Source organism: Lonchura striata, chromosome Z (genome assembly GCF_046129695.1).
Source record: "Lonchura striata isolate bLonStr1 chromosome Z, bLonStr1.mat, whole genome shotgun sequence".
Lineage (NCBI taxonomy): Eukaryota > Metazoa > Chordata > Aves > Passeriformes > Estrildidae > Lonchura > Lonchura striata.
In genome coordinates this window covers 46,514,864-46,541,812 of record NC_134642.1, presented here as the reverse complement: position 1 = coordinate 46,541,812, position 26,949 = coordinate 46,514,864, and the positions used below count along the sequence as shown (strand labels likewise).

Genomic DNA, 26,949 nt, shown 5'->3' with positions numbered 1-26,949 from the left:
AAACTGGCACCAGCATAAAATTTTATAGGCGTTTTTAGTGATGTTACAAAGCAGTACCTACCATACATATGCATAGATTAATAATTTGTTAACACATTATGTTGCTTCAGGAAGTAGGTGACAGCAGGTATTTAAGAAAAGAGAGAATACAAAAGGTGTCTTATCTCAGAATTGTGGATATGCTCAGAGAATTTTAGCACAGTGATGTCTGAATAATAATGCAGAACTGAAGTGTACATGTTCTGATGGGATCTCATATGCGCTGGTCTGCAGCAGGTCTTGTGAAGAGCTGCAGCTGAAGTTATGCAAACACATGGTTTTCACTGAAAGCATTATTTTTTTCTTAGTGCACAAAGCAAGGAAATTGAAATAATTGCAAAAGGAGTGTTCTGCTGGAACAGACTACTTGGCTTCTACAGGGGGGTACGTTTTGGTTTAGTATTTTTTTTTTTTATTCTTGATTTCTGTTAGACTGGGAAAAAAGTTTTTATAAAGACTAAGTCCTGTTCTCAGACAGCTTGGACCACACTGCCTCATCTCACATAAACTCTCAAGCCCTGCAGTACAAACTCTCAGTGCTGGTGTGCAACTGGTGAGATACAGGAGCAGCAGCAGAACCCAGGCACAGCCAGTCTGAATGTGCTTTTCATCTCAATGCTGCAAGTGCAAGTGGTTTGTAGTGTGCTTTAAGTGCAGAAAAACTACTGGAAACCATTTTCATGGCAAGTGAGAGCTTCCCATGAAACAAAGCAGAAAACACAGAAGATGTTTCTCTTTCATGAAGATGAAATCATCACAGGGTCGAGATGTTAATCTACTGTGTTTTTTTAATCATCCTTTCAGAGTTAATAAATGTCCTGTAGCAACGTACTGACGTTATGCAATCCCGTGTCTCCCTAAATCAATTTTCTTTCCCCTTCTGTACACTTCCTTCCTGTTACACCATACCCATGGCACCTCAGTCATACCTTGTTAAGACTGGCCCTGTGCTGCGCCTGCACTCCTGTGGCATCTGGCCCGGCAAATGCTCCTTTGTTCACCTGCTGAGGAGGAGACGAGCCTGGCCACAGGTTGGTTTTGTGTTGTGCATCCTAAGAGCAGTGTTGTGCTTGCAGCTGGGAGAGGGACACACTCTTTAGTTTGGCTGATTAATACTCCAGGTAATGAGCACCTCTAAGCTTGGACATGGGACTTTTACCTGTTATCCAGTTATCTAGTGCTTTCTCTTTCTGTAATTTTCGTTTCTCCCTGCCAAAATCCAGGTTTCTCTGAGGGTTTAATTTATTATGGGGTATTTGTTTGTGCAAGGAACCAAGGGCCTGCTACCGCACAATTGCAGCCATTGTGTCTTGCATTCTCTGAATTCTTGCTGTGAAGTCTGCAGGCAGCCAAGCTCTATAAGCAGCTTGTTTTTAGAGGAATTCCTGCATCCAAGCACAATAGGAGAAAAGGGCCAGATTCTCAGCAGCTCTAATTCCAGCACAGCCCCTGTAATGTTACCAGGGGTGTAGTAAAGCTGGATTAATGTTGTATTAGGCATAGGAACACACACATGCACAACCACGATCCTTGAAACAGGTTATAATGAATTTGACCCTCACTGGAAGAAAACAATACAGGTTCTCCCATAGAAGATATATTTCAAAGTATTAAAAAGCTTACCCCTCAGATTCAAATATTCATTAAGCTCACGTGCAATTCAGTGTTCAGAGACCTGTCTCTCAGGGACAGAGAAATACAGAGACACTATCTCATCAGCTGTGTATTATTACTATCTGGGCGTTTTCATTTGGCAGAATGGAAAGTAGTAAAAGGAAATGTTAAAGAGTTCTGGTTATTTCTTTTAAAAAATTATTTCTTTCCTCTATTTCCTCCAAGGCTCACACACCTGGGCTAAGCAGTACTAATAAATCCTCACCCTTCTAGAAGATTCTTATAACTGTGATTCCTGTGCTCCTCCTGAGCCTCAGCTGCTCTCCTTCAGCAGGACTGCTCAAATGCTGTTTGCCAGGTGTTTTGAGGGAGAGGAAAGACCCAGGTAAGTCAGTAACAGGGTGCATTAAAAGGAAAGAACAGAGTGCTCTTACCTCACAGATGAGCTTGGGAGTAGCTGTAGGTTTGCTGGTGAGGTCAGAAGGAAAGTAGAGAAAAAGAAAATGTCCCACCAGCTTATATAGGCTAGCATGGTTCCTGTCCTGATATTACTGATTTGTTTCTCCTCCCACTTAGTGAGCTCCAAGTGAATATTAAGAAAGTTCCCTTTGGAATTCTCCACCTTTCCTCTTGCTCTGTCCTGGGTCTCTTGCCAACAAACTATCTAAATATCCTCTTTCCTGCTGGGTTTTTTTTTTTGTTGTTGTTGTTTTTTTTTTTTTTTTTTTGGTTTTTTGTTTTTTTTTTTATTATTATTTTATTTTTACATTTTCCTTATTTAAAAAATTCTCCTTTAACTTTGCCCTTTCTCCTTCTCTACCATTTAAAAGAATAGAAGATTTTAAAATGGACTCTCAGTTACCTGAGCTTGACCTGTCCAGAATTATCCTCCTCATCCTATACAACTTAGCATCCTTCCCACCTAAATTCTGACCAGGGAATGTGTAACATAGCATTTTGTGTTCAGCAGCCTATGAAGTTTTCCTGTTTCTGGGTAGTTTACAAAAGCACTGTTCTGTTAATGAAATGCATTGGAAGACCTGGTGACCTTCCAATGTTTAGTAGCTTTTTATCACTCATATGAGAAATTAAAGAGATACTTTTCTTTCTTTTCTTTTTTTTTTAAGAAATATTTTTAATCTATCCTCCCCATCTCACTGGAGGAATCTGAAAATCAGAAATGTGGCATATAGGGGGGTTTATAAAGCTGTGAAAGTGCTGCAAATGACAGAGAAGAGGCTGGAGAGGGAAGCCTTGAATAGTAATTCAGGAGAAAGGGCAGAGAAGAGGCTTGTGAACTTAAGGAACCTTGTAGGCTAATTTAACCATAGTAGAATTGTCTTTAGTATCCTTTCACAGTGATGGCTGAGAGAAGCAACCTTGCAAATTGACCTGGGTGCTGGAGAGAATGGTTTATTGTTAAACCAGAATCCATCTAGCTTTATGACTTTACTTTCCCCAGCCCTGTGGCAGCAGCCTCAGCATGCACGTGAGTTGGAGGGATATTATTCTCACTGCATTCTTTCAGGTGCATCTCTTTTGATGGAGATGTTTTTAACAGCAGGCTGGATTTTTGTTTTCCTCCCCTAAGAGGAGGGCATCTGAGCTAGTCTTCCTGTGATCAAATAGGCTGCAGCCTTTGTGATTGAGCCAGACACTGTCATCCTATGCCTTTGCACCCAATAGAACATAAAATTTTGCAGGGGAAGCTACTTCACTCTAGTGCAGCTAACATATTTTCCCTTCACCATTAATTTCTCCTCAGGCTGCCTTTGCTTTCTGATGGTGAAATAAATCCTTGCATGTCCAAAAAAGGGAAATGCATTGGATGATTTGAATGGGAGAGCCTCACAGGGAGTCTGTTCAGACTGAGTTTTGATCTTCCCACCTCTCATATTTCAGGGATGCCCAGGCCTGGCTTCAAGTTTTTTCAAGCAACATCTTTTCAGCTCTCCCTCAAAGGGGTGCAGCACATGGAGCAGGCAGGGCTCACTCCTGGGTTGTGCTGTAGGGTATTTTTATCCTCCAGGGAATCACAGATTCACAGAATATTCTGAGTTGGAAGGGACCCACAAGAATCATCGGGTCCAACTCTTAAATAAGTGGCCCATACAGGGAATGAACTCACAACCTTGGTGATATCAGCACCATGATCTGACCAACTGAGCTAATGTCAGGGTCACAGAATCCCAGAATATTTTGGGTTGGAACAGACTTTAGAGTCCATCTCATTTCACCCCCTTGAGCAGGGACACCTTCCACTATCCCAGCTTGCTCCAAGCCCTGCCCAAACCAGCCTGGAACACTTCCAGGGATGGGGCAGCCACAGGCAGGGACTGTGCCAGGGCCTCTCCACCCTCACAGGGAACAATCTCTTCCTAACATCTAATCTCAACTGCCCTCTCTCAGCATGAAGCCAGTCCCACCTGTCCTGTCACTACATGTCCTTGTACAAAGGAACCAGATTCAGCACTGCTCTGTCTGATTCTGGTGCCTTAATGAGGTATTTGACAGGTTGGAGTGACACACAAAAAAGCCAGTGGCTGGTGGGTCAGTGATGGATATCTTGGAGTGGTGCATTGTTTGGATTATCAGAGGTGGTTAATAAGTAACAGGATCACCACCTGCTGATGCCCGTGTGGGAATGAGGTCCCTGGCAGCAGCCTGCTCTGGGATGGAGACAGAGCAGGGAAGACCTCCAGTGCCATGTGACAGATCACTGGATCCCAGGCGCAGCCAGCTATTGGAGAGGTGGATGCAGGAATGCCTGCCTGCAGCTGTGTGCCCTAGGTAAAGTCCTCGTGGGTGCCTGAGGACTGAGGTTTCCCCTGAATAGGATTGATGTGGAAAGGTGGGACTGATAGAAAACCTCCCAGATCTAACTCAGTGCCAGTTATGGTGCCCAGCACTAACTCCCAGTGCTGGTCACTCAATGTAGGTATCTTTTGGGGTTCAAGGTGGGAAAACTGAACCTGCAATGGCCATTCCTAGGCAAAAGGATTAAGATGGGCCACATGTTTGTCATGTAGCTGTCACCACCTGCCTGGGAGTGGGCCACCAGCTCTGGGTGACCAGGTAAATGTGTGCAAATTGATCATGCAGGTAACACAGGGAACTAGAGTTGCCTCTTGATTTTAGGCATGTGTGAAAAAGCACCACTTGGTGCTGAGGACAAGGCAGCTGGTGCTGGTGTCTGACAGCTAAGCTCTCTGTCGTTTAGGACGTCTAAATCTGTGACTTACCTCATCAGCTCTTTGTTGGTGAAAATGCTTGATGTTTCTTCTTCTGTGTTGCCTGGGAGGGTGTCTCTGAGAAGATCCCTTGGACCAAGCTCAGTGCTTGACACAGTCAGAACATGGGTTGGTCACTGGATCTCAACCAGACACAGCACCAGAAAAATGCTGAATGATCCCTGCTCACCCAGCAGGAGCTGTCTGGCTGCATCAGCTGGGTACAAAGCTTGAACTGGTCAGCTGTGCCAGGAAAGATTCTAATGGCCCTAATTCATCTTCACGCACTTTGGCTTCACTCCTTTCTCAAGCCTTAGTGGCCTTGAAGAGATGCATTAAAACCACTTGGTAGCAGATTGGCTTTTACTGCTGTTTTTGGCTGTGCTCCTTGACTCAGGTTTTACTGATGGGAATAGGTCTGCTGGGGGAGCACCATCAGCTCTTGGACTCCAACAAGTGCTTTAAAATGGTGTAAATCCATGTATGGAGCTTTGCATGTTTCTAAACCCCAAGTCCAGGTCTGCTTTTGCTAGAATGGGGTGTGGTTGTGTGATATGTGACCAGTGTTTGTGAGAGAAAGGGGGGGATCCCTTCCTGGAAATGCTGACAGCATTCCTCCTAATGCAGCCCACAGAGATGTTGGCTTTCTTGCTGCAAGGACACCTTGCTGCACTGTGGTCACTTGGTGACCACCAGGACCTTCCAGGACTCTTCTGCCATGCTGCTTTCCAGCTGGAGGACCACCAGCACGTAGGGATGGAATTGTTCCTCCCCAGGTGCAGGACTCTGCACTTCTTCTGGAACTTCAAGGGGTTCTTGTCAGCCCATTTTTTACATCCTGCTGAGGACACTCTGGATGCCAACACAACCCTCTGGTATATCCAACACTACTTCCAGTTTTGTGCCGTCCCGAGATTTGCTGAGGGTGCACCCTGCTCCAACATTTGGGTCATTAATGAAGAAGTTAAACTTATTATGCTGGGCTAACACCACTAATGACTGGCCTCTACGTGTGATTTGTGCCACTGATTATAATGCTTTGAGCCCAACCATTCAGCCAATTTTAAATCCTATTTGCTTCACATTTATTTAGTGCATACTTCATTAACTTGCCTGTGAAGATGTTATGGGACAGAGTGTTGAAATGAGGTGATGCTCCAAATTTGCTACAGTGAGGTAAGGGACTTTTGCAGCTCACCTGGGCTGACTGTGACCAAACCTAATGTTTCACTTCCAGAAGTACTGCCAGTCCATGGTTCTTCTGGAGGTGTGTGGAGAGCTGGCAGTAGTAATGGAAGTATGGCAGGAGTGAGAGAGAGCCTGTGTCCTGGCTGAGAACATAACTCCTCTGGCCAGCTATAGTCTGTCCTGTCCCACAGGAAGGGCTCCTGTAGGAGCAGTCAGCCCCCATCAACATCTGTGGCCACTTTGCTTTTCATCATCTTGTTTTTATGAGTGAGCAGAGAGTGGAAAGATCTGTTTCAGCACAGAGCACCACAGGGTCTGTCACAATCTTGGGCTTGTTTGCTAAGAGAAACAGTTTTGGGTTTATACAGAGTGGGCCAACAGCTGAGCTGGTATGAGAAGCTTCTATCCCTGCACTTTGGCTTGTAAAAATTCTCTAAAGAAAGCTGCTGTTTGACATTCCCCTCCGTGGCAGTGCGATGGGGCTGGGTACAGACCGTGCTCTGCTCCAGTGACCGTCTCCCTCTCCTGGTGTGACTCCAGCACAGCCACATGTGCAGCTGTGGGAATTGCAGCAAATATTCAGCTCTCCAGTTTCAGAGGCCTCACAAACAGCAGTTGCCTTGCCCTGGCACAGTCCAAACTCTTTGTGCTCTCTATGTGCTTTGTGCACTGCTCTTAATGATGTATGCTCCCAAAATTACCAGTTATGCTAATGCATGTACATTGCTTCCCTCCTCTTCATACCTGCTCTGGAGCCCCACTGTCCTTTCTGTCCACTTGATATGCTCTCATAACTCACCTTCTCAGTCCATGGGACAGCTCCAAGAGTGCATAAGTGATACCTGGAAACTAACTTATTGATTAGGAGTAGCAGTTTCTGTATCCTGGGATAGGAGTGGGGCAGGAATGTGTGAAGAGCAGGTTGCAGTTGTCTTACAGCTGTGTAAAAAAGCTCTGCTCTGTCATGACCAAATAAGTGGCAACTTCAGAGAGAGTTGCAGACTCTCCTCCTGCAGGCTGGTGCTCTGAGTGCTGGGGTAGAAAACAACTCCTCTATTTCAGCTGCAAGTTTTTCAAGGTGTTTGTTCAAAACATTGCTGCTAGTGGGAGGGGAGAATTGTTTGGAAAGGCACTAGTTAGCCAAGGCCACCACATGCCAAAGACTGCAGTGATGGTTTAGCAGCTTGGTGATGAGGAGCTGTTTCCTGGAACCATCCCATTCACCAGTGTCAAGATCCCCATGGTGTCCAGCTCAGGAAATATGTCTGAGGCTCCAGGAAGGACCAGCCAGTCACGTGTCCAGTGAAATACAGGTCAAAGAAAAGCCCAGTGCGTTGTTCTGGCTGGTTCCCCTTGTTTGGTTTTGTGTTCTCTTCCTTTTTTCCAGTCAGCTGGATCATTTTTCCTGGAGAAATGAACATTTCTCCAGGCTGGTCTGGCTGGCTGTGGTGATGAGATTGAGTAGCAAGTCCTGGGACTCAGGAGCTGGGAGGGAGAAAAGCTCCCTGGTCCATGCCTGGCTCTGAACCTCAGGACTGTTTGCTTTTCTGGTCATCTCTAGCATGGCAGACTGGATCATCCACATTAGAATCACAGCAGTATAGAACAGCTTCTCAGAGAAGACCTTTGAGATGATTGAGTCCAATTGTTGTATTGAAACAGTCTGAAATACTGAGGGATTTGGAAGCCTGAGGTTGACTGTATTGCTATATTTCAGTAAAGATGGGAAATTGAAACTCAAATAATTTTAAGTTTCAGCTTCAAGCCCCTCTCCTGTTCTCCTGGCTCCAAGGAAAAGCCCAAATTCAAAAAGGCTCTTTTTCTAAACCTACCTCAAGGCAGCAGGATCCTGTTAGAAATAACAAAGCTGGCGTGACTCACCTCTTTTTATGACACAAGGCAAAGTGTTTCTCTGCTTCTTATTTACTTTTGCAATTTGAGAATCAATTCACTTCTACTCTCAGCTAAATAGTCTTCCCTGCCCTTTCTGCTTCCCTTGCCCTGATGGTAGGGCTGTGAGTCTTACCCAGAATATGGCTGCTCCCAAGGAAATAATTAATTGTCACAAACCTATTTGTTTTAGGAGATGTATGTGTTAGGCCTTAACAAAGGGCAGAATACTATGATTTTTCCATCAAGAAACCCTTTCAGCCTATAAATCCCAGTGTTTACTACCTTCTTGCCAAATAGTTCCTACTAGAAGTGGAAGATGTTGTACATAGCATGGGTTACTGATCAGCAAGAGAAAGAGGACTGGTAGCACCCAGAAATGAACTATCAGACAGTAGAAGCAACTAAAAATTAATAGTCAGTGCAATGGGTAGAGGAGAGTTGTTCTGGCTGTGCAAGCAGTGCTGCAGGGTGGCATTTTCATGCACAGGCACCAACAGGTATAAATCCATTTGCAAAAAAAATTTTGCACATTTTGGGATAGGCAAAATAAAAAAAAAAAGTCATATTTAATGGATAACTCAGTTTCTGCTAAGGTAAAATGTCCTAAATGTGATTTAATTTGCACAAGTGAATTAAGCTCACTTGGCAATAGCAAGAAACCATTCCTGGCTGACAGTTTGTCATCACATCTGACTTTTTTGTTTTCTCCAAAGACAGGAAATCTCTACTTGATTTCTGGCTGAGTGGTTCTGCAGAGCAGAGATTTTTGGAAGACAGAGAAACAGACCTGTCATCACTTGGTTGAAATGAGGGAAGTGTGGAAAAGCAGTGTCAGGTACAGGGTGTGCTGGGGGAAATAGATTCCATCCTAAGCTGCATAGGTCAAGGATGCCTCTGTCTCCCTGCCTTTGCCTTTTGCACTTCAGTGCACATCACAGTTTAATTTGCAGGGGCTGGGATGTGCTAAACATCCCTAACAACTGTGCGTTTTGTGTGGTGACGTAGTTGGATGTTTTTGGAAGTGCTTCTGCACATACTTGGTGTTTCAACCTTGCTGTGCTGTGTGAAGATGCACATTTTAGGGATTTGTGTCTGCCTCAACTGTCCATGCAAAAAGCTACCCCTGAAGGTGGATGTGAGGATGCAGTTCCATGAGACTTTAAGCTCTTGAATGTACAGAGGTTACTGAGTGCACTCAGGAGCTGCTGAATGAGAAGTCAGAGATACCCAAACTCATTACCAGGCAGAACATGGTGGGAGAAACCTTTGCTTCCCACAGAGCCATCCCATGTCTTATCCCACCACTGGGATGTGTGAATTCCAGCTGTGGCAACAGTTGTAGGAGTTTGTAAAAGACCCCCTAAGAACTCTAAAATCAACGACAATCAAGGGCTTGTTTTCTGTTTGAGCTACTTCCATCTCCCAAATTAAAACCGACGCAGAGGAAGAGGGAGTGAGGGAACAGCGCTCAGCAAACAGGTTTCCCCCTCAGAGAGGTGATATTTCTGCAACCCTGGCAAATGGGATCTGCAGAAAACCTAAATCATTCTGCAGTGTTGGGCAATATGTCTGTCATTACAGACTGGAGATATCTGGCATGGACAGAGCACAGAGCAACTGTGCTGGACAGTTTTAGGAATTCTTATTCTGAGAAGTTTTGAAATTTTGAGTTTTTCAGCTTTTAGGAAGGCCCTATGTTGCTTGACTGCCCTTCTGGAACAGAGAGCTCTTCCTGGTATTTTCTGGTGCCTGCCGGGATGCTGGCTGGCTCCCTGTGCCAGCAGCCTAGGTGCTGGGGAGAGATGCATACTCTCTCCGTGTATCTGATGATTTCAGGCTCCTGAATCAGTGTAGGTCTGGAAAGAAGAGGTGTCACATCACAGAAGGGCAGAAAAAAAGGACAATATTTATTTTAAGTCCACAGCAATGTTGAATGGAACAGGGAGTAAGGCCCAGACTCTGCTGCAAAGCAGATCTGGTTGCATGAGAGTAGAGTCCAACAGGGAAGCCTCTTCATCAGGCTTTAACCTATCATGCTTTGTGTGGCCTGTGAGTGCCATGCAGTGTTGCAGATGATAGATAAATATGATTGTTCATAAATAATACAGCTAGGATGAGAACAGTTCTCCCAGCTAGCCGGATGACACCCCTGCCGTCGGATGAGTCCTGGGGTGAAATGGACTGTTCCATCCCACCCCCCAAAAGATGTATGGCTCATCCCACACCTCTGTACTTTCCCCTAAAACATCAGAGTCTGTAACCCCTTTGGCCCATACCTTATCCCAGCCCACCTAGGAGCCCCTGATAAGGGGGCTCCGAGGGGCCACGCGCCCTCTTGGAACCTCTCCCCCACCCTTGGAGCTTCCCCTCTCCTAGACCCTCCTTTTGTCTCTCCCCTGCCCCACCCTCTCAGGCCTGGCCACGTGCTGCACCTGGGAGCACGAGGCAGGACCTTCCTGCACCCCCAATAAACCTCTTTCCCCAAGAGCAAACTTCAGAGATCTCTGCCTCCATCCACCCACACCGTGCTGGAGCGTGATATTCCCACAATGCAGTGCTGCAGCCACTTTTCCCCATCACTATTTGGAAGCACAGCACTGGGTTTTCCAGGTCTTCACTTCCCTGGTGTCATCCCATCCTGTTGTAATCTCCCTCTGTGCTGCTCTTTCCATCAGCTCTTGACCCCTGTGAGGAGGTGATTAGGTCTCAAAGAAGATCAGATGATGGAAACCAATTTTAGAGTGGAGAACAGGAAAAAAAATCATTATGGGAAGGGCTGCCAAACACTGACAGGCTGCCCAAGGCAGTGATGGAGCCCCCATTCCTGGAAGATTTAAATGCTGTGTGGATGTGGCAGCTGGGGACATGGGTTAGTGGCAAGTTTAGCAGTGCTGGGAGAATGGTTTAGCAGTTCTGGGAGATGTGATGAATGATTGGACTTGAGTATCTTAGAGGGCTTCTCCAGTCTAAAGGATTCTGTGCTTCTGTGAATCAGGAGGGAAACTCTGTGCTCCAGCAATGAGGATGCTCCAGTGCAGGTGGCAGCGTGGCTCTGACATCTGCTACAAATGTCCACTGGGAAAGCAAATCCCTTCTCTCCACGTTCCATCCGTGCAGCTTTGCTAATTATTAATGAGGAGTCATTACCAGGTAGCTCATCCTGGAGCCACCAATACCCAATCTAAGACATCTAAGGGCTTGCCCCAGTTTTTCTGTATGAGGCACCTATGTCTATGGGAGAAGAGTTGAGAACCTCCTCTCAAAGAGCAAAGTTGCCTTTTTATTTTTCTTTTACAGGGTATGGAGCAAATGTAAGAGTAATAAAAATAATATTTGAAGCAATAAATGGAACTGCATAGTGTGTATACTATTTTTTACTTTGAGTTGCACTTATAACAGAATTGTCTTAATTCACTGGCTCTCTTGCAATTCCTTCACTTTGCTAAGTCTTTTCTGCTTTTTAATTTTTTAAAGCAAATTTTTAGAAGGTTGGTTTTTTTCATGTGCTATGGCTAGGCCAGGTGTTGGTTTGTATAGGAACATTTATTTCATGCTACTTAAGGAGGAGGCGAGCTGGGTGGAGTGATGGCTCTAACTGTAGAAGAGACTTTTTTTTTATTCTTCTTTAATGGTCATACTTGTTTTATGTTAGATCTCTGGGAGCTGTCGCAAAATTATTAGTCCCACTGAAAATGGTACATTTTTCTTTTTTAATGAAAATTTTTATAGAACTCTCTAGGTATCAGACTGCTGGTCTACCACTGATAGCTTCAGTTAGTGCTTTTATTGTCTGCTGTTCCCTTGCAGGAGACACTTGATTTGTCTTGCCTGTTTTCAAGAATTATTAGAACCAGCTATAGTTACTCAAATCTTTTGATTAGCTAGAGACTTAAAAAAGCTGTTTATACTCTATTTTTTATGGAAGGCTTCAACTCCAGAAATTGCTTTACTAATTGATTTCAGGATGGATTTTCTTGTGGTTGAGGAATTAATGCCTGCAGTGTCACTTACATGACAAATCTTTGCCACATTGTGCCTAGGCTTCACTGTTATTTTTAGGAAAACATACAATATACTGGGCATAACTAACTGCAGTTGTGGTTTTTTTTTTTTTCCACATATATGATACTAGAATTATTTTGTAGTATTTTTTCCAGTAACTTTGCATTTCTACTGTTCGAATGTTTCTCTAACGCTGTGCATGAGCTAAATTAAACTGTTCATGAATAAGCTCTTCTAGTTTCTGTGTGCTTCATATTTCATTGACTGCTGTAGAGAGAAAGTCTTCAGATATTTGTGTCTCGTCTCTTGTATTATTCTGCCTCTCATTGTCTCTCTACAACAGCAGCAACAGGGGGATGTCCCTGATCTTGCAGTTTGCAGTGACCATGGGAGACAGTTTTGGTGCTAGCACTAGTTTGCTGATATTATGGCTCAAAGGATGTCTTAGCAAAGAGGGGAGGAAGTAAGACCTAAATTTTACCAGAATTTATGGAATGGCTTCCCCTGTTTAAAAAAAACAAACATCTGAACATAAACAACGCCATGCTTTTCTCTCCCAGGATGAATTTAGTTTTGGTTGCTGTTTCTAGGGGACATTTAGAGGAGTGGAAGACACTGGTGCTGCTGGATTTTTGGTGATTAAGGCATAAATAATCACATGAGCACCACACAGGCTCACCTTTTTAAAAAGTGGTTTTTGGAGCTGGTATCCCACTGGTTCAAAAATACTCACATGGGTCTGCAAAACAGCCCCACATGATGAGGCAGAGAGGACAGTGTCTGATCTGAGTGTTTGTGGTTGCATAGTTCCTTTGGATTTTAAATCTTCACATCGCTTGGGTCTGTGATTTTAAACTGACCTTGTAGAACAACTCTAGAGTAAGGAAGCCTTTCTATCAGGCTTTCTTCACTGAGGTCTTGGGAAAGGTTCCTGAGAAAATCCTCCTTAGGGCAGTTGGATCTTCCCTGTTGTAGGGACTTTGAGGTGGCATAAAGTGGCAATGGTAACCTTTGACTTGTTAATTTCTCATGGTCTAATGGAAAGGATCTGCTCCTCTATGAAAAGGAGAGAAGGACTCCCCCAAGCAGTAAATGTTTATCCCATTCTTTGCATGAAGTTTTTTTATTTCCCACTGGATGTGTGTAGGGATTCAAACTTGCTATCCTGCAATCAGTAGGAGAGAGAGATCTTCAATTTGCAAGACAAAAAAATATTCAAGGAAAAGCAGAATGTTTGATCATTGCTAGCTAGTCGCTCTTCTAGTCTGATTAAAGCATATATATTCATTGCCTTGGCACTTAATGAGGAGCCAGGAGATGGCACTGAAAGTGCTACAGGATGTGCTCTATAATAATATTTACCTGTGTGTCTTGTAGCTGTTAAGAGGTATTAAATGGGTTAGACATTGATGGCACACAAGAAAGGAAGAGAACAGTCTGTTTATTTCACTTTCAAATATACATGCTCTTAATTTGAAATGCAACTCTTGACTTAGTTCTTACATTATTTATTATTATTAGACACCAACGCCTTCTCAGCACATTTATTTTGTTAAATTACACATCTGAAATTAAATGCAGCCTCCTGTCAGCTTTAATATTCTTCTGCCTGTTCTTATAATTATTATTGATAAGAGGTGACTTTCTAGTTAACAATCAGTTAACAATCAGATTGATAAGGCAGCTGTTATTATGTTACCTGTTTTGGAAAGCTTAGCTCAAGGGCAAACTGTCATTTCTCCAGAGCGGGATGCTGAATCCACAGCCTGCAGACTGCTGGCAAAAGTGGTGTTTTTGGCTGTGCTGTGCCCAAACTGCCCCCAGGCTGCAGAGTTGTGTGTACCTGCAATCAGTGAGCGTGGCGGCTCTTGGGGGTGCACAGTGGGGTGCCCCCGGTGTTAATTTTTGAGTTGTCAGAGGGTTTCTGCTCCTTTCTCTTCTGCTCTTCCCTCCTGCTCTCCGAGGCCCTTCTCCGCATTCTCAGGTAGTAGATCCGGTTGGCTTCTGGGTGGGTGACTTTGCAGAGGGGCATTTTGTAGATGGCTGGGTTTTCTGAGGTTATCAGCAGGAAGAGCAGCGCGGAGAGGCAGAAAGGCCAGGTGCACACTGGCAGCCCAAGCTGGCAGGGGACAGAAAAGACACAAAAAAAGTGTTACTTTGGTACTGCTTTTTGGTCTCTGTGCTTTTGTCTGCCTGTGGCTAAACTCTTGCATTTGGGAAGCTGGGAGTGCCTTGGTTCCCCTGAAGGCACAGTGGCTACCAAATGCTGCTTCAGCTGGCCACACAGAGGTCTGCTTTCCAGCTGAGTGTGTGGGGCTGCACAAAGCATCTGACACTGCAGACCTCAGTCCTGTCAGAAGCACAACTTCAATACTGATGCTGGATGGAACCTGGTACCAGCATTGAAGCAACTGAATCAGGCTCCAGAGCTCTGATCACTGCAATGAAAGGCAAGACACCCAGTTCACACGTGAACACCTGAATTCTCTAACAGAAGAGCTAAATTCTATCCTCTCTGATCTTCAAAATATGTATGGAGAGTATTATTCACGCATATTCACTCTCCCCAGTGACAATATGACATTAGCACCACATCCAACCTTCAGCCCTCTCTGTTCCCCTACTCCGGACCTGAATTGAGGTCTTCCAAAAGCAAGATCACAGGGATAAAAAGTGGATGTCCTTTTTCCTGATGCCTCCCAAAAGCAGGTGTGCTTAAAGCATCCCATATGCAGGGACCCACGTGGTACTGAGAAGATGCCAGATGAAAATGCTCAGTGCATGAAGCTGCTAGTTCTAAAATTTTTTTTGTTTTAAGTTAGTAAATAAATTCAATTAAAATATGGCTTTGCTTTAATCTCTCAGATCTTAAAGAAGAAACAGACATTTCTTCTTCAGTCTTCGTTTCTTTCTTGATTTGTCCAAATATAATAATTTTGTACTTAAGAGAACAGTCTCCCCCTCATTTTAGTTCTCATACCCAGTTCAAACTTCAGTAATATCTGTGGGCAGGGTTTGAGAAAAACCTTGAATGAAGAAAATGAAAATTTAGATAATTTGGAATTGCTGAAAGATAATGTTCAACTAAGTATTTAATCTCAAACCATATGCTGTTACTGGTACTCACCTATACATGCACAACCCTGTTGTGGATAACATGATCCAAAGATCTTTGAAATTTTATTATCAGATATAAAGTCTTCAGAGGCACAATTCAACTGACACAGGGTTTGTACAAGACCTGCCAACTGGCTTCAACATTCTCATTTCAATGTTGTCAAAGCTGACATGGAGAATTTTGAGGCATTTCCTTAACATTATATCTGAACAAATCAAGATGCAATTAAACAAAAACAAACAAACAAAACAAAACACTCAGGTAAAACACAAACCCCCACACTTACCACAGAGAGGGCATTAGCAAGAGCTGCTCCGGAGTAGGCACAAAATAATGCTGAGAAGAGAAGACCAAAGAACGCTCACTATGGGGAAAATATTGTTAAATTCTCAAAAAATATAAATTCAAAAATATGAATTGTCCATCAAAATATCCTCCCAGCTACCTAATGTGAGGCTCACTGCTAGAATTCAAGTTAGTTGAAATGTCCCAAGAGAAAATGTCCTCAAGTTGCACCAGGGGAGATTTAGGTTGAGTATTAGGGAAAAATTTCTTTACAGAAAGGGTAGTCCAGCCTTGGCACAGCTGTCCAGGGCAGTGGTGGAGTCCTCATCCCTGGAGGGATTAACAGCTGTGTGGTTTGGAAGCTGGGGACATGAATCAGTGGTGGCTTTGGCAGTGCTGGGGGCATGGTTGGATTGATGGTGTTGGAGGTATTTTCGAACACAAATTATTCTGTGACTATATTTTGTCCTATCTGCTCTGTAGAGATGGATGGTAAGAGAAGAACATGGTTTTGTCAAGACGAAGTGATGCTGGCATTTCTTTTATTTTTAATTTATTTTTATTTGGCACAACCTGACCCACATGCAGTGGGAATTGCAGAAATTCTCCAGCAGGGCTGGACTTCAGAAATACTCTGCCCTGTGGCTTCACACCACAACCAGTTGCCAAGGAGTCTCTTTGTCCCAGTTTGACAGGGATGGCCAAACAGGAGGCAAGGCATGCAAAGATTAAATAAAGGAAGGAAAAGCTACTGAGAATCCCAGAAACTGTGCTCAGGACACTGAGATAAAGATAACTGGAGCCTGGGCATATATTCACAGGAATGTCTTAACTAGGAAATTTCTTAAACTCTTCCTACAGTGCCTGGTTTTGGCTGCTGTTGGATGAGGGGTCTTTGGGTGGATGGATTTGAAACTGACCTGGTGCAACAGCTCCCTTCTTATGACACATTTCCCCCAGTGATACATATAATCATCAAAAGGCTGCTTCTATGAGTCTGTTGAGTTGCTAGTTGGCTAAACATGCTCATAGATTAATTGTGCTCATTCCACAAACAGTGCTTCCACCCTTTCTAGATGTTTCCATGTTATCAGGGTCTAACACTCTTATCTCTGTACTTGCACAATCAAACCCAATGCTGATGCCACCAGAGAAACAGCTCTTGCCACGGTAGCTACTTTAGGGACAGACAGAGTAATGGCTGGCTCTAAACCTGTGCTCCTGTCTTAGGCTGGAAATGCAAGATGTGTCTGGGGGTGTGTGTTCTATTGCCATCTGTTAGAGGTGAGGTAGTTATCTTCTGTTAATTGGGCCACCTGTTAAAACAGATGGGGCAGGGTTTTTTTAATCTCTTCTACAACCAATCCTCCCTCCAGGAGATATCTTTTGTTCATGGGCCAGTGAGTGTCACTGCATGAGAAAATTCCATCATCTCATGGGGAGATGTTCCACCCAGGGGGAGGAGCCAAGCATACCTGCCTGGATAGAATCTGACTTTTGGAACTCCACAGCAGCCTTTTCCCACTGCATTCCCAGAGGAGCAGCTTTCTTCTCTGCAGGATTCCCAGAACAAGACCAGGCCCCACCACTGGAGCTTCAGAGGAAAACTCCACCCTTCTCCAGGATCCCTGCTCCACCAGAACCACAGCTGGCACTGCAGGAGGGCTGCAGCCACCATTTCATGGGACTGCTGCCACCACCCTGACCAACAAGGTGTCAAGGCCTGTTCTGACTCTGTCAGTGTTGTTTTGTATTACTGCATTTTAATTATTTTTTTAAATTTAATTTTTCCCTAATAAAGAACTGTTATTCCTGCTCCCATATCTTTGCCTGAGAGCCCTCTAATTTCAAAATTATAATAATTTGGAAGGAGAGGGTTTCCATTTTCCATTTAAATTTCAGCCTTCCTTAGAGGGCTGTCTTTCCAAACCAGGACAGCTCCTCATAAGCTGCCCACCTGCACAAATTTTTGCCTTCACTTTATGTAAATAATACTCACCACAGGCAAGTGAGAGCAAATGTGTCTGCCAGGTCAGGGCGTAGAACATGCCCCCGATGGCAATGCAGGCCAGGGCACAGTTGTAGTTGTGCAAGCCAAGGTAGATGCTGTCAAACGGGGATGCAATGCTCAGAGCTGCAGGACAAAGGCAAGGCTGTGAGGTCGGGTGTGAGAGGAACCTGCAGGAGGAATCTGTCATCTCTTTCTCATAACATCAAGACGGGTTTGTCTGTTCTCACTCATGCACATTCAGAAAAAGGAGGATGTCAAAGGAGGCTCATTGTTTTGGAGCTCTGATAATGTCCCTGCGGTGGAATTTGGCTCAGTCTCAAACGTTCAATTCAGACAAACTTACTTGTATTCACTGAGTGTGTTATATCCACACACACAGGTGGAAGATCCAGCCATTGTGGGAAAACCTTCTCACCCGGGCATTCTCCTTGCAGAAAACTGTGCTCACACACACTGTTTAAACCTCACATATATCCTAATTTTGAATATCAGAGGCACAATCGCATGTCTTTTGTGTGTGCAAGTAGACTTTTCAAATTTTCCTAGCAATCTTTGTGAGATATGGTCTAGTTACTAGAGGTGGTCACTTCACCCGTGCAGTGGAAATTCTTCACGAGGATGGGAGCTGGGGGTCTGCCCCAAATCTGACCTCTTAGAAACTTCTGCAGCATTTCTCACAGGCTTCAGGAGTACCAGTGAAAAGCAGAGCTCAATATGTAGTGCACAAACCACTTTCCTGGCACTTGTAATATTAATACATTTCTTTCTATATTGTCCTGATCTGTCTCTGTTTTATCACCTTATGTTTGTCCCCAGAAACTTTCCCCTGTCCTTTCCTTTCTAGACTGAATATCACACCTCTACAAGACCTGCCATATGTTTTTAGCCATACAAATTGTGGACAGTTTTATTTAAAAACATGAATATAAGACAGCTACATCTTGCACAAAGTGCTTCAGAGAACAGAGGACTTGATGAATCACTGCCTTTTCTAAGGAATCAGACTACACTTATTCTGTCATCTGTGTTTATTAACACTGGTCTCTTAAGTGGCATTCATGTTGTCTAATCTCTAGGGTCTGCTTCGTGTCTCTCTGTGTTGTTTCTCTCTGGCTAGTGGAGACACAGGACATTTTAGTGGCATTCATTTTGTTATTTTGAGAAATCCACAGTAGGACTGAGCAAACTGCATCCCAGAAAAGTGTTTCTCTTCCTTGGCTGATTAGTTCTGAGGCAGACCTTTGCTTGTGGTTGTCATTTAAAGCAATTGTGGCTGCAAGAAATCAGTTGTAAAAGACTTTTCCAGATTTTCGCATGATCTCCATGGGATTTATCACATCCAGTGGCTAGAGGGTTAAGTAAGGTGGAACTAACCAGCTGGCTGAGTTACAAATTTAACAAAAAATGTGAAATTTAAACAAAACCTGCTTCTTCTCTTGTCTGCACTGTGTTGTGACCTTTACTAAGAGATTTCAAATTTGGAGATAGTTTGAAAAATGAGAGTGGTGTCCCAACTACTGCCAAGCGGATGCAACTGGACAGAATCTAGCTTGGATCAAGATGCCTTGGTTGCAAAAATAACTTAATCAGTATTTCTTACCTGCAAACATCCCCACGGCTGATCCAATTGCAGCATGTAAACAAATCAGTGGGGAGGAGATGAGCAGAGCCACAAGGAAAATGCCTCCAGTCCAGGGGTTTCCACAACCATACACTTGTCCAATCCCAACTGGGATGGATTGTAAGAGCTGCAGCAGATGGCAGAAAACAGCTTGTTATTTATTGTCTTTCTGTGCCCTGAGGGACACAGCAGTTTTTTTGTCCAAGCTATTGTCTGAAAAGGGAAGGAAGAAATCCTGGCATTGAGCTGGACTCTGAGCACCTCATAGAATCCCAGAATGGTTTGAATTGGAAGGGACTTTAGATCACCTAGTTCCACCCCCTGCCATGGGCAGGGACATGTTCCACTATCCCAGGTTGATACAAGCCCCATCCAGCCTGGCCTGGGACACTGCCAGGGATCCAGGCCAGCCACAGGTGCTCTGAGCACCCAGGGTCTCTCCACTCTCACAGGGGAGAGTTATTTTCCCAGTATCTAATCTAAAGTTATTCTCTTTCAAATTGAAGCCATTTCTCCTCAGGGGAATAGCTTTAAATGTCCCTCCAGGCTCTTTTAAGTAGTTTCCCTCCATCTTTCCTACACAATCCCTCCTGGTATTGGAAGGCCTTAGTTATGTCATCCCAAAGCCTTCTTCTTTTCCAGGCTGAATAAACCCAGTTTTCCAAGCCTTTTCTTATAAAAGATGTGCTCCATCCCTCTGATCACCTTGGTGCCTCCTCTGGTCTGGCTCCAGCAGCTCCACGTCCTTGTGCTGTTGGAGCCACGGCTGGGGCAGCAGGTGGGATCTCAGCTGAGCTCAGGGGCAGAGGGGCAGAATCCCCCCTGCCCTGCTGCCCACGCTGGGGAATCAGCCCAGGGCAGGGGGGGTTCAGGCTGGGGTGGGTCCAGCTCTCACCCACAGCATCCCCAGGTCCTTCTCCCAGGGCTGCTCCCTCTGCTCATCCCCAGCCTGGGTTGATCCTGGGGGCTGCCCTGGCCCAGCTGTAGCCCCAGCACTTGGTCTTGTTAAGCCTCATGAGATTCCCCTGGGCCCCTTCTCCAGCCTGTCCAGGTCCCTCTGGATGTCATCCCATCTTCCAGGTGTGCCAGCTGCACCTCTCAGCTTGGTGCCATGTGCAAATCTGCTGAGGTGCCCTGGATCCCTCTGTCTGTGTCATTAATGAAGATATTCAATAACATTGGTGCCCAGATGGACCCCTGAGGGACCATCTGGGATGCAAGCCATTGACCATAACCCTCTGGATCAGTTACTCTGTTCTACTTTGGGAAGGTGACCCTCCAGAACTAGAGCTAGGCATGAGGGGACTGGGTATAAATGAGTTTCTGTCACTTTGAAACCCTGATTTTTCCTCTGAATTTTCATATTGCTACTGACATTGTTGCTGATGTTTTTTTAACCTGGTCAGGAGGAGGTCATATCCAGATGTGTGCTGGATGTACACTCCAGACTAGTTTTGGGACAACACACTGAGGAGAATGAGAGTCTCAGGTGCTCTGCTCCATCAGGCTCCACCAGCCTTTCTGCTGGATCAACCAGGCCTGTCCCTGGGGATTATGTGGCACTGAACCAGCCCATGTACTGTTGTGAATTCTGACCCACGTAAAAGTGCCACCCAGAGGTGAACACCTTCATGCTCACCTTTTCAGTGAAATACCATAAACCTGTTGGTACGAAGCTTACCAGGGGCACATTGATGTCAGACCAGGTGATATTGGGCACTGCAGCTACCGGTTTGATGAGGGTTGTGGGAAAGAAGGGATTGTAGTGTCCTGTGGCTGCCAGGTACAGGGTCACTGCAGTGTTGAAGGGCAGAGTGAAAACAGGAATGTCCCATTTGCTGAAGATGGATCCCAAAGCACTGGACAGTACTGGGCTGAGAACAGGAGAATAAATAGAATTATTACTTATTCATCACAATATATAGTGGTGAGACAGCCTGCCTCTTTGGTCACAAAATGACAATTTTGGCAAATAAAGGCCAATACAGTTCCTTGTAGCAACACCAGGAGCAACACCAGGTGGTGAATAGCTTAATATCTTAATCTGCATCAAACAAAGAGTTGTCAAAAACTGTTCATCTTACTGAAAAAAATAATGTCACATCCATGTATACATCCAATATGTCATCTGGGCATGGACAAAGGTAATCTGACTTACTATTCAGTTTAAAATTTGAACAAAAAAGCTGAAAAGAAAATTTTGGGAATGTCATGTGAAGAACTGGGGAGAACTTTAGATGATCTAAAAAAGCTGCTACCTTGAGGAGGCAGGAGGGAGTTGGAAATTACCCAATTTGCTCTTTTTTGGCTTTATTTTGTTCTTGTTTAAACAGTTTGAAGGGTATAAGGAGATGGGTCTGGAAGAGAAATAAAGCAGAAGCAGTGATCAAAGGCAGTGGAAAATCTTCCATTAAGAAAGATAAAATATTTACTATGTTGGACACTATTTCTGGGAACTAAGAGGCCCAACAGAGTGTAAGATGAAATCACCACTGTAGCAGAGCTGGGAAAGGCATTGGTACTAGACTTCACTCAGACCTTGTCTGATGTAATTTTGTGCTGAGCAGGTACCATCTGAAATCATACACAGTTTACTGAAAACTGAGACTTGTTTTTAAATAGCTTGATTGAATATTTTTAGCATGCAAAGTATTTGGGGTGAGAGTCAACTTAGAGTCAAAACACAAAAACTGTGTAAACCTTGAAATACCATGGCCTTTCCCAAAGTTCTTGTTTGTAGAACCTGGTATATAACATTTGTTTGATCTGCTTTCCTCACAACATTTCCAGACTCCCTGATTTCCACTTGAAGTGTGTGTCCTACATGAAGAACTTTATGGGACCATGTTGGCAAGGTAATATCTGATTTTTATGGGCCCCAGACAGCTCAAGGAAGAGAAGAAATGACCAGTCCTTTGTGCAAATGGCCAGTGTTCTCCTTCCAGCTGAGCTCTTCTGCTACACGTGAGCTGAACAGCTCTTATGGTCTACTCCAGGTTGCAGTGACCATTACAGTGCATAAAAAAAATCAATTTAAAGAATTTAAGTTTTTCAAGGAACTGGATTTGAGCCCTAGAAGCTGGTTATAAAAAAAAAAACCCAACTCCATCCAAGTTATTTGGTATTTCAAAAGCAACATCTTGTGTCCTGCTGTACAGATACTATCAGTGGGGAAAATGCTTTGTTCTCCCTGTGTAATCTCAGATGAAGACTAACTTTTTTTTGACAAGTTTGTTTCCCAAAGGAGTTTACAGATTTCCTGGCTTGCAGCTGTAGGGAAAAAAAACAAACCCAGTACTTCAATGAAAATGGTGTCCTAATTTCTGTGCTTAAATACAAAGCTTCTGTCACTTACACATCTTGTCAGGAAAAAAGAAAACAGTTAAATAAATGCTGACTTCTAAAGCTGAAAGTCAAAGTATCGGTTAAAAAAATCACTGAAGTGTCTGATTTTAAAATATTTCAGCTCTACCCTCAAGACTTGTGAACTAAACAATGAAGAAAATTTTGAACAAAAGACCTCAAGGAATTCTGGCAGATAAGACAAATGAAACATTCTTGCAACATGCGCTGGGTTTTGAGAGATTGTTATAAAATGACCTTTGCTGAGAATGACTACAGAAATGAAATATAAAACAAATCTGATCTTAAAAGCAGTGAAAATCCAATAATGGCTTGCATCTTACTGCTTACAGTGATAAAATGTGACTATTAAATTAATTTCAGTTAAGGCTGTTAAACAGATTCTGTAGTGCTGTTCAGATCTATGTTTAAAAAGGGCAAAATTTAATCCTGGACAGATATGGCCTGTCCTTTGGAGCTACTTGGAGGAATTAATTTTGCTCATGACTGGTTGCACATCTGAGAAGGAGAATTCAGCCCCAGAATGAGCACAGGGCTGATGAGGAAGAAGCGTTGTGGTGTTGGGTGGAATGACCTCCAGCCCATGCCTGTCCTGCTGCTGAGGACCATTTTCAGAGGGCTGGGGTGGGGCTGCTTTGCCTGTGTGCTATAATCAGTGTTTCTGTGCCCTCAGCTCCTACCCCCACGTCCCCCATGAGCTCTGCTGGTGACGAACACAACCCTCCAGTGCCATCACCATCAGGTCCGGGGTCATGGTGCAGGGCAGAGGCGGTCTCCATGTGCCTAAGCTGTTTGCAGCCAGACCCATCCTTTGGGAATTGTCCATAGGAGGAGTGATGCCTCAGGTTTTAGCTTTTATATTCAGGCTCTGTAGTGCTTTAGTGTGTACTTCTGAGTTTCATATTAGGGGATAATGAGTTTTCTTCACAGAGCAGGGAGACAAAATTCATTCTCTAGATGGGGACCAAGGACAAATGATCCAAATCTCAGGCCCAAGAGCATAAACAGTGGACTGAAGAGAGAAAAACAAGATGGGACTTGGACAATTAACTCCAATATGCAAATGGCCCAGAACTTATAAAAGTGTGAGACCCCGTGACCAGCCGTCCATTTTGTGACCATTTTGGTTCATCTTGGGTGTAGCCCTGGATGGGCTCTTGTGCTGCCCAAGGTGTATCCATGGAGGCCTTTTAATAAATCCCTACTTTATTCTTTAACTCTGTCCGGTCTCTGTTCCAGGTCAGCCTTCAGATGGCATCCGGAGCAGTGGCACTTACCAGGCCATGGAAATCACTGCCACAGGGGGCAGAAGCCACCAGTAGTAATCCCCTTTGTCAGAGTAGACGGCCATCAGCAGGCCCACCAGCATCCCATTGTAGCCGTGCAGCCCAGCTGCAATGGATGACCTGTGATGGAAACAACCGTGAGGCAGAAAGCTTTGCTGAAGGCAGCCCATCACTGGGACCCACAGAAATGCAATTTGTAGGCGTCCTGCCCCTGGCGAGGGTGTGAAAAAGCGGTGAGATTACTGATGTACTGCACTAGTGTGTGGAAGTGGAAAGTCTGGCAACTGCTGGATGATGGATGATGGAGGGGGATCCTTGTGACTCAAAGGACCTACATGGTTGTGAGGATGGCTGTCAGGGAGAAAGAACTCTGTGTTTTCAGGAAGATAGACAGCCACAGGGACAGGCCAGCTCTTCTTGGGCCACAACTCTGTCCTTGTCTGAATGTTCTGTCTCTAACAAGGTGAACTGACCCATCAATGAGCTTCAACTGATATCACAACCATCAATTTTTATTAAGTGCACGATGACCTGAGGTGCCACCTACCTGTCCTGGCTGAGGGCCAGTGCAGTTAACGTGGACACAGTGGTTCCAGTGCAGCCTGTGAGCATCCACCAGGGGCTCTGGATGAAAAGCCCCACTAAAATGATCAACCCGCTGAGAGGGTTGTTGACAAACATCACCTGAGAGGTCCCTCGCAAAATCCAGTCCACCAGCTGAACCACGAAGGGCTTGTCTGGAGGAGATCAAGGCAAAACACTGTTGAAAAGGCATCATTTTAGCAAAGCACAATCTCTGCAGACCCTTTCTGGGCACAGAACAGAGGTGAAATATTAACAGATCTGTAAAACAGGTCTCTGATTGATTGTTGTCTCTGCATATTGTGCATCTGGCCCTTGAGAACTAATAGGGATGTCCTGGGCACTGCTATAAAATTGATGGAGGGGCAGACAAACAAGTGATTTATTTATGGTGGTCAGAGAATAGTCAAAGGATTATTTGCATGGTAGATCATTTTAGATTCAAAAAGAGACAGACTCTTTTTGTGTATAATTCAAATGAAGCGGAGGACTATGAAAGTATTTTGTAAGTCTATAGGGAAATATGAAAAGGAAGTGATTTTGCTGTTTTAGGAAGAAAATCAACAAACCTGAACATGGAGGTATGGTGTATATAGGAAATGGGGGTCAAAGGTTTCTAAAAAGCATTTTGAGAGCTAAAGAACATGAATTAGAAAACAGTAATTATAGCTTGGACAGTACTCAGGGCAAAGAAGCATTTCCAGAGGACAAAGAGTTATTGCTCTTTGGAGAAGGTTATTGAACTTGGACAGAGTAAACAGACACCAAGCACAGATACCTCAGGTGAGTGCAGGGATGAAGGCACTGCAATAACGTATTGCTACTTGTTCTCCTACTGCAAATTTACTTGAGGTTTTCTTCTGCCTCTCTTCTGGGAAAATTGCAACAATTTCTGAACTGCTGTGTGTTATTATAGGGTGATGCAAGGAGGCTGGATGGGAAAAGGGAGCTGCTTCCATGTACACAATGTTCAGATGTTCTTACAATATGCATATGCAGCTTTTATCTTCAAGATTTGAAATTAATAATATGAATTTGAGTGTTCATTAGATCCAGTTTAAGGTGCCAGGGTATTTTCTGAATATGGGCAATGACTTATTCTTAAGAATTCCTTCCAGGCGGGGTTAAAGAGTTGGAACAAGGAGAAGGAGGAGAAGGAAGGGGCTCCTTCCAGGCTTGTCTGAACTAATTTAGCATTTGGTGTTGAGCTATGCAACAGGTCTCAGCAATACACTTAGTTTCAGACACAGGTATTAGGTGTAAAAATTCAAATATAACCAAAGGACAGTGGCCAAAGCTTTCCAGAACACTGAGTAAGAAAAGCTGTTGACAAAACATGGACCACTGGAGTAAAGAGAAAGCAGGAGGAGATATTTCCCTGTGTGTGGGGATCACACTGGTCTGGCTTCCTATTTCTCTTCCACTGGTGGAGGTGTACTGCTAACAGCCCTCACCTTGACAGAGGATCCACAGTCTTACACAACCTCTCCAACCCTCATCCCCAGTAATTTTGGGTAGCTTAGACTGTCTGCTCATGCATTGCTCCTGTCTGGACAGTGAACCTTTGAGATCAGTCCTGGCTTCTATCTTTTGGCATTGTAACACCCTCTCAGTGCTTATTGCTCCCCCAAGGCTGGGAACTCAAGAGCCTTTGCCCCTAGCAGGATGCAGTTCCCCATCATCAGCCCACAGATGGATGAGAGACAGTGGCTGATCCAAGTTACAAAGGAGACTCAACCCCCAGCCCTGCCATGTGATTCTGGGTGCTGCTCTGTGAGACGTGATGCTAATGACATGTAACTGATTGAATGTGCCGAATTTTGCCTGCTGCCATAGTGATGGCCACAGGATGCAGTGCGATTGTCTTCCTGAGAGTGAGATAATTAAAAGGCCAAAGTTTGCAATAAGCTTGGACCATGCTACCCGTGCTCTGCCTCAGGGGGTGAAACACACTTCACTGGAAGTACTGATGGTAATATGGATTTTCCCAAAAACATCCTTCTGCTTACTTTTCATCCACTCTCCATATTCGTTCATTTCTCCTGTGAGATACCCAAAACTATGGTGGATCCAGTTTCCATTTCTCCACAGTGGGTCCTGGGCTCTTGGCATCTCCTTGTACAGCTCCCTCTTGTTGGGATGTTCAGTCACAACAATCTCGCTGAGCTCCATCCTCTTTTGGTGATGGTAAAGGGTAACTGTAAATCACAGAGACAGAAAAATCTTAGACAAACCTTTTGGGTTGGGCTCTGACAACCTCCAGAACCCAGTGGTGATATCTTTTATCAAAGATGGGGTGTTTATGGAGAAAGGATCTACTGGATCCATGGCTGGGAGTGGTGTGTGCTGCAGTGGTGTCTCTCTCAGGGATGGGGACCAGGCAGTGCCCTGCTGCTGTCAAGGGGCTGTGGCACAGACACGGAGCTGCAGGGGGAAAGAGAGATGTGGCATGGGTGCCTTGTAGCATCCCACCCTCACTCCAGTTCCTGATGCAGCCTGTGACAAGCTGCTGGTTGGATATGAGACATGACATTAACCAAAAAACTGATTAGCACATGTGTGCTGACCATGCCTGGCTGAGTGCAGCTACAAGTGAGTGGCAGGTGCTGAGAAGGGAGCCTGCTGAACTTTGTCCAGCAGTGAGCTGGAGGCAAGCAGTGCAAATTTCCAGGACAGCAGCAGAGAGTAGGGGATAAGAAAATACAAGAGGAGAGGCT

At 44.5% G+C, this 26,949-nt stretch overlaps 1 protein-coding gene across 1 annotated transcript; it reads right to left on the bottom strand.

Moving 5' to 3' along the window:
• Positions 1-13,815: 13,815 nt before the first annotated feature.
• Positions 13,816-26,404, bottom strand: LOC110475043 (urea transporter 2). Its single transcript, XM_021538891.2, has 8 exons — positions 26,242-26,404; positions 24,198-24,387; positions 23,642-23,770; positions 20,683-20,875; positions 18,981-19,128; positions 17,369-17,503; positions 15,371-15,420; positions 13,816-14,085 (listed from the first exon to the last, which is right to left on the bottom strand). The coding sequence occupies exons 1-8, from the start codon at positions 26,402-26,404 to the stop codon at positions 13,816-13,818; spliced, it is 1,278 nt and encodes a 425-aa protein (XP_021394566.1).
• Between the last annotated feature and the right edge of the window lie 545 nt (positions 26,405-26,949).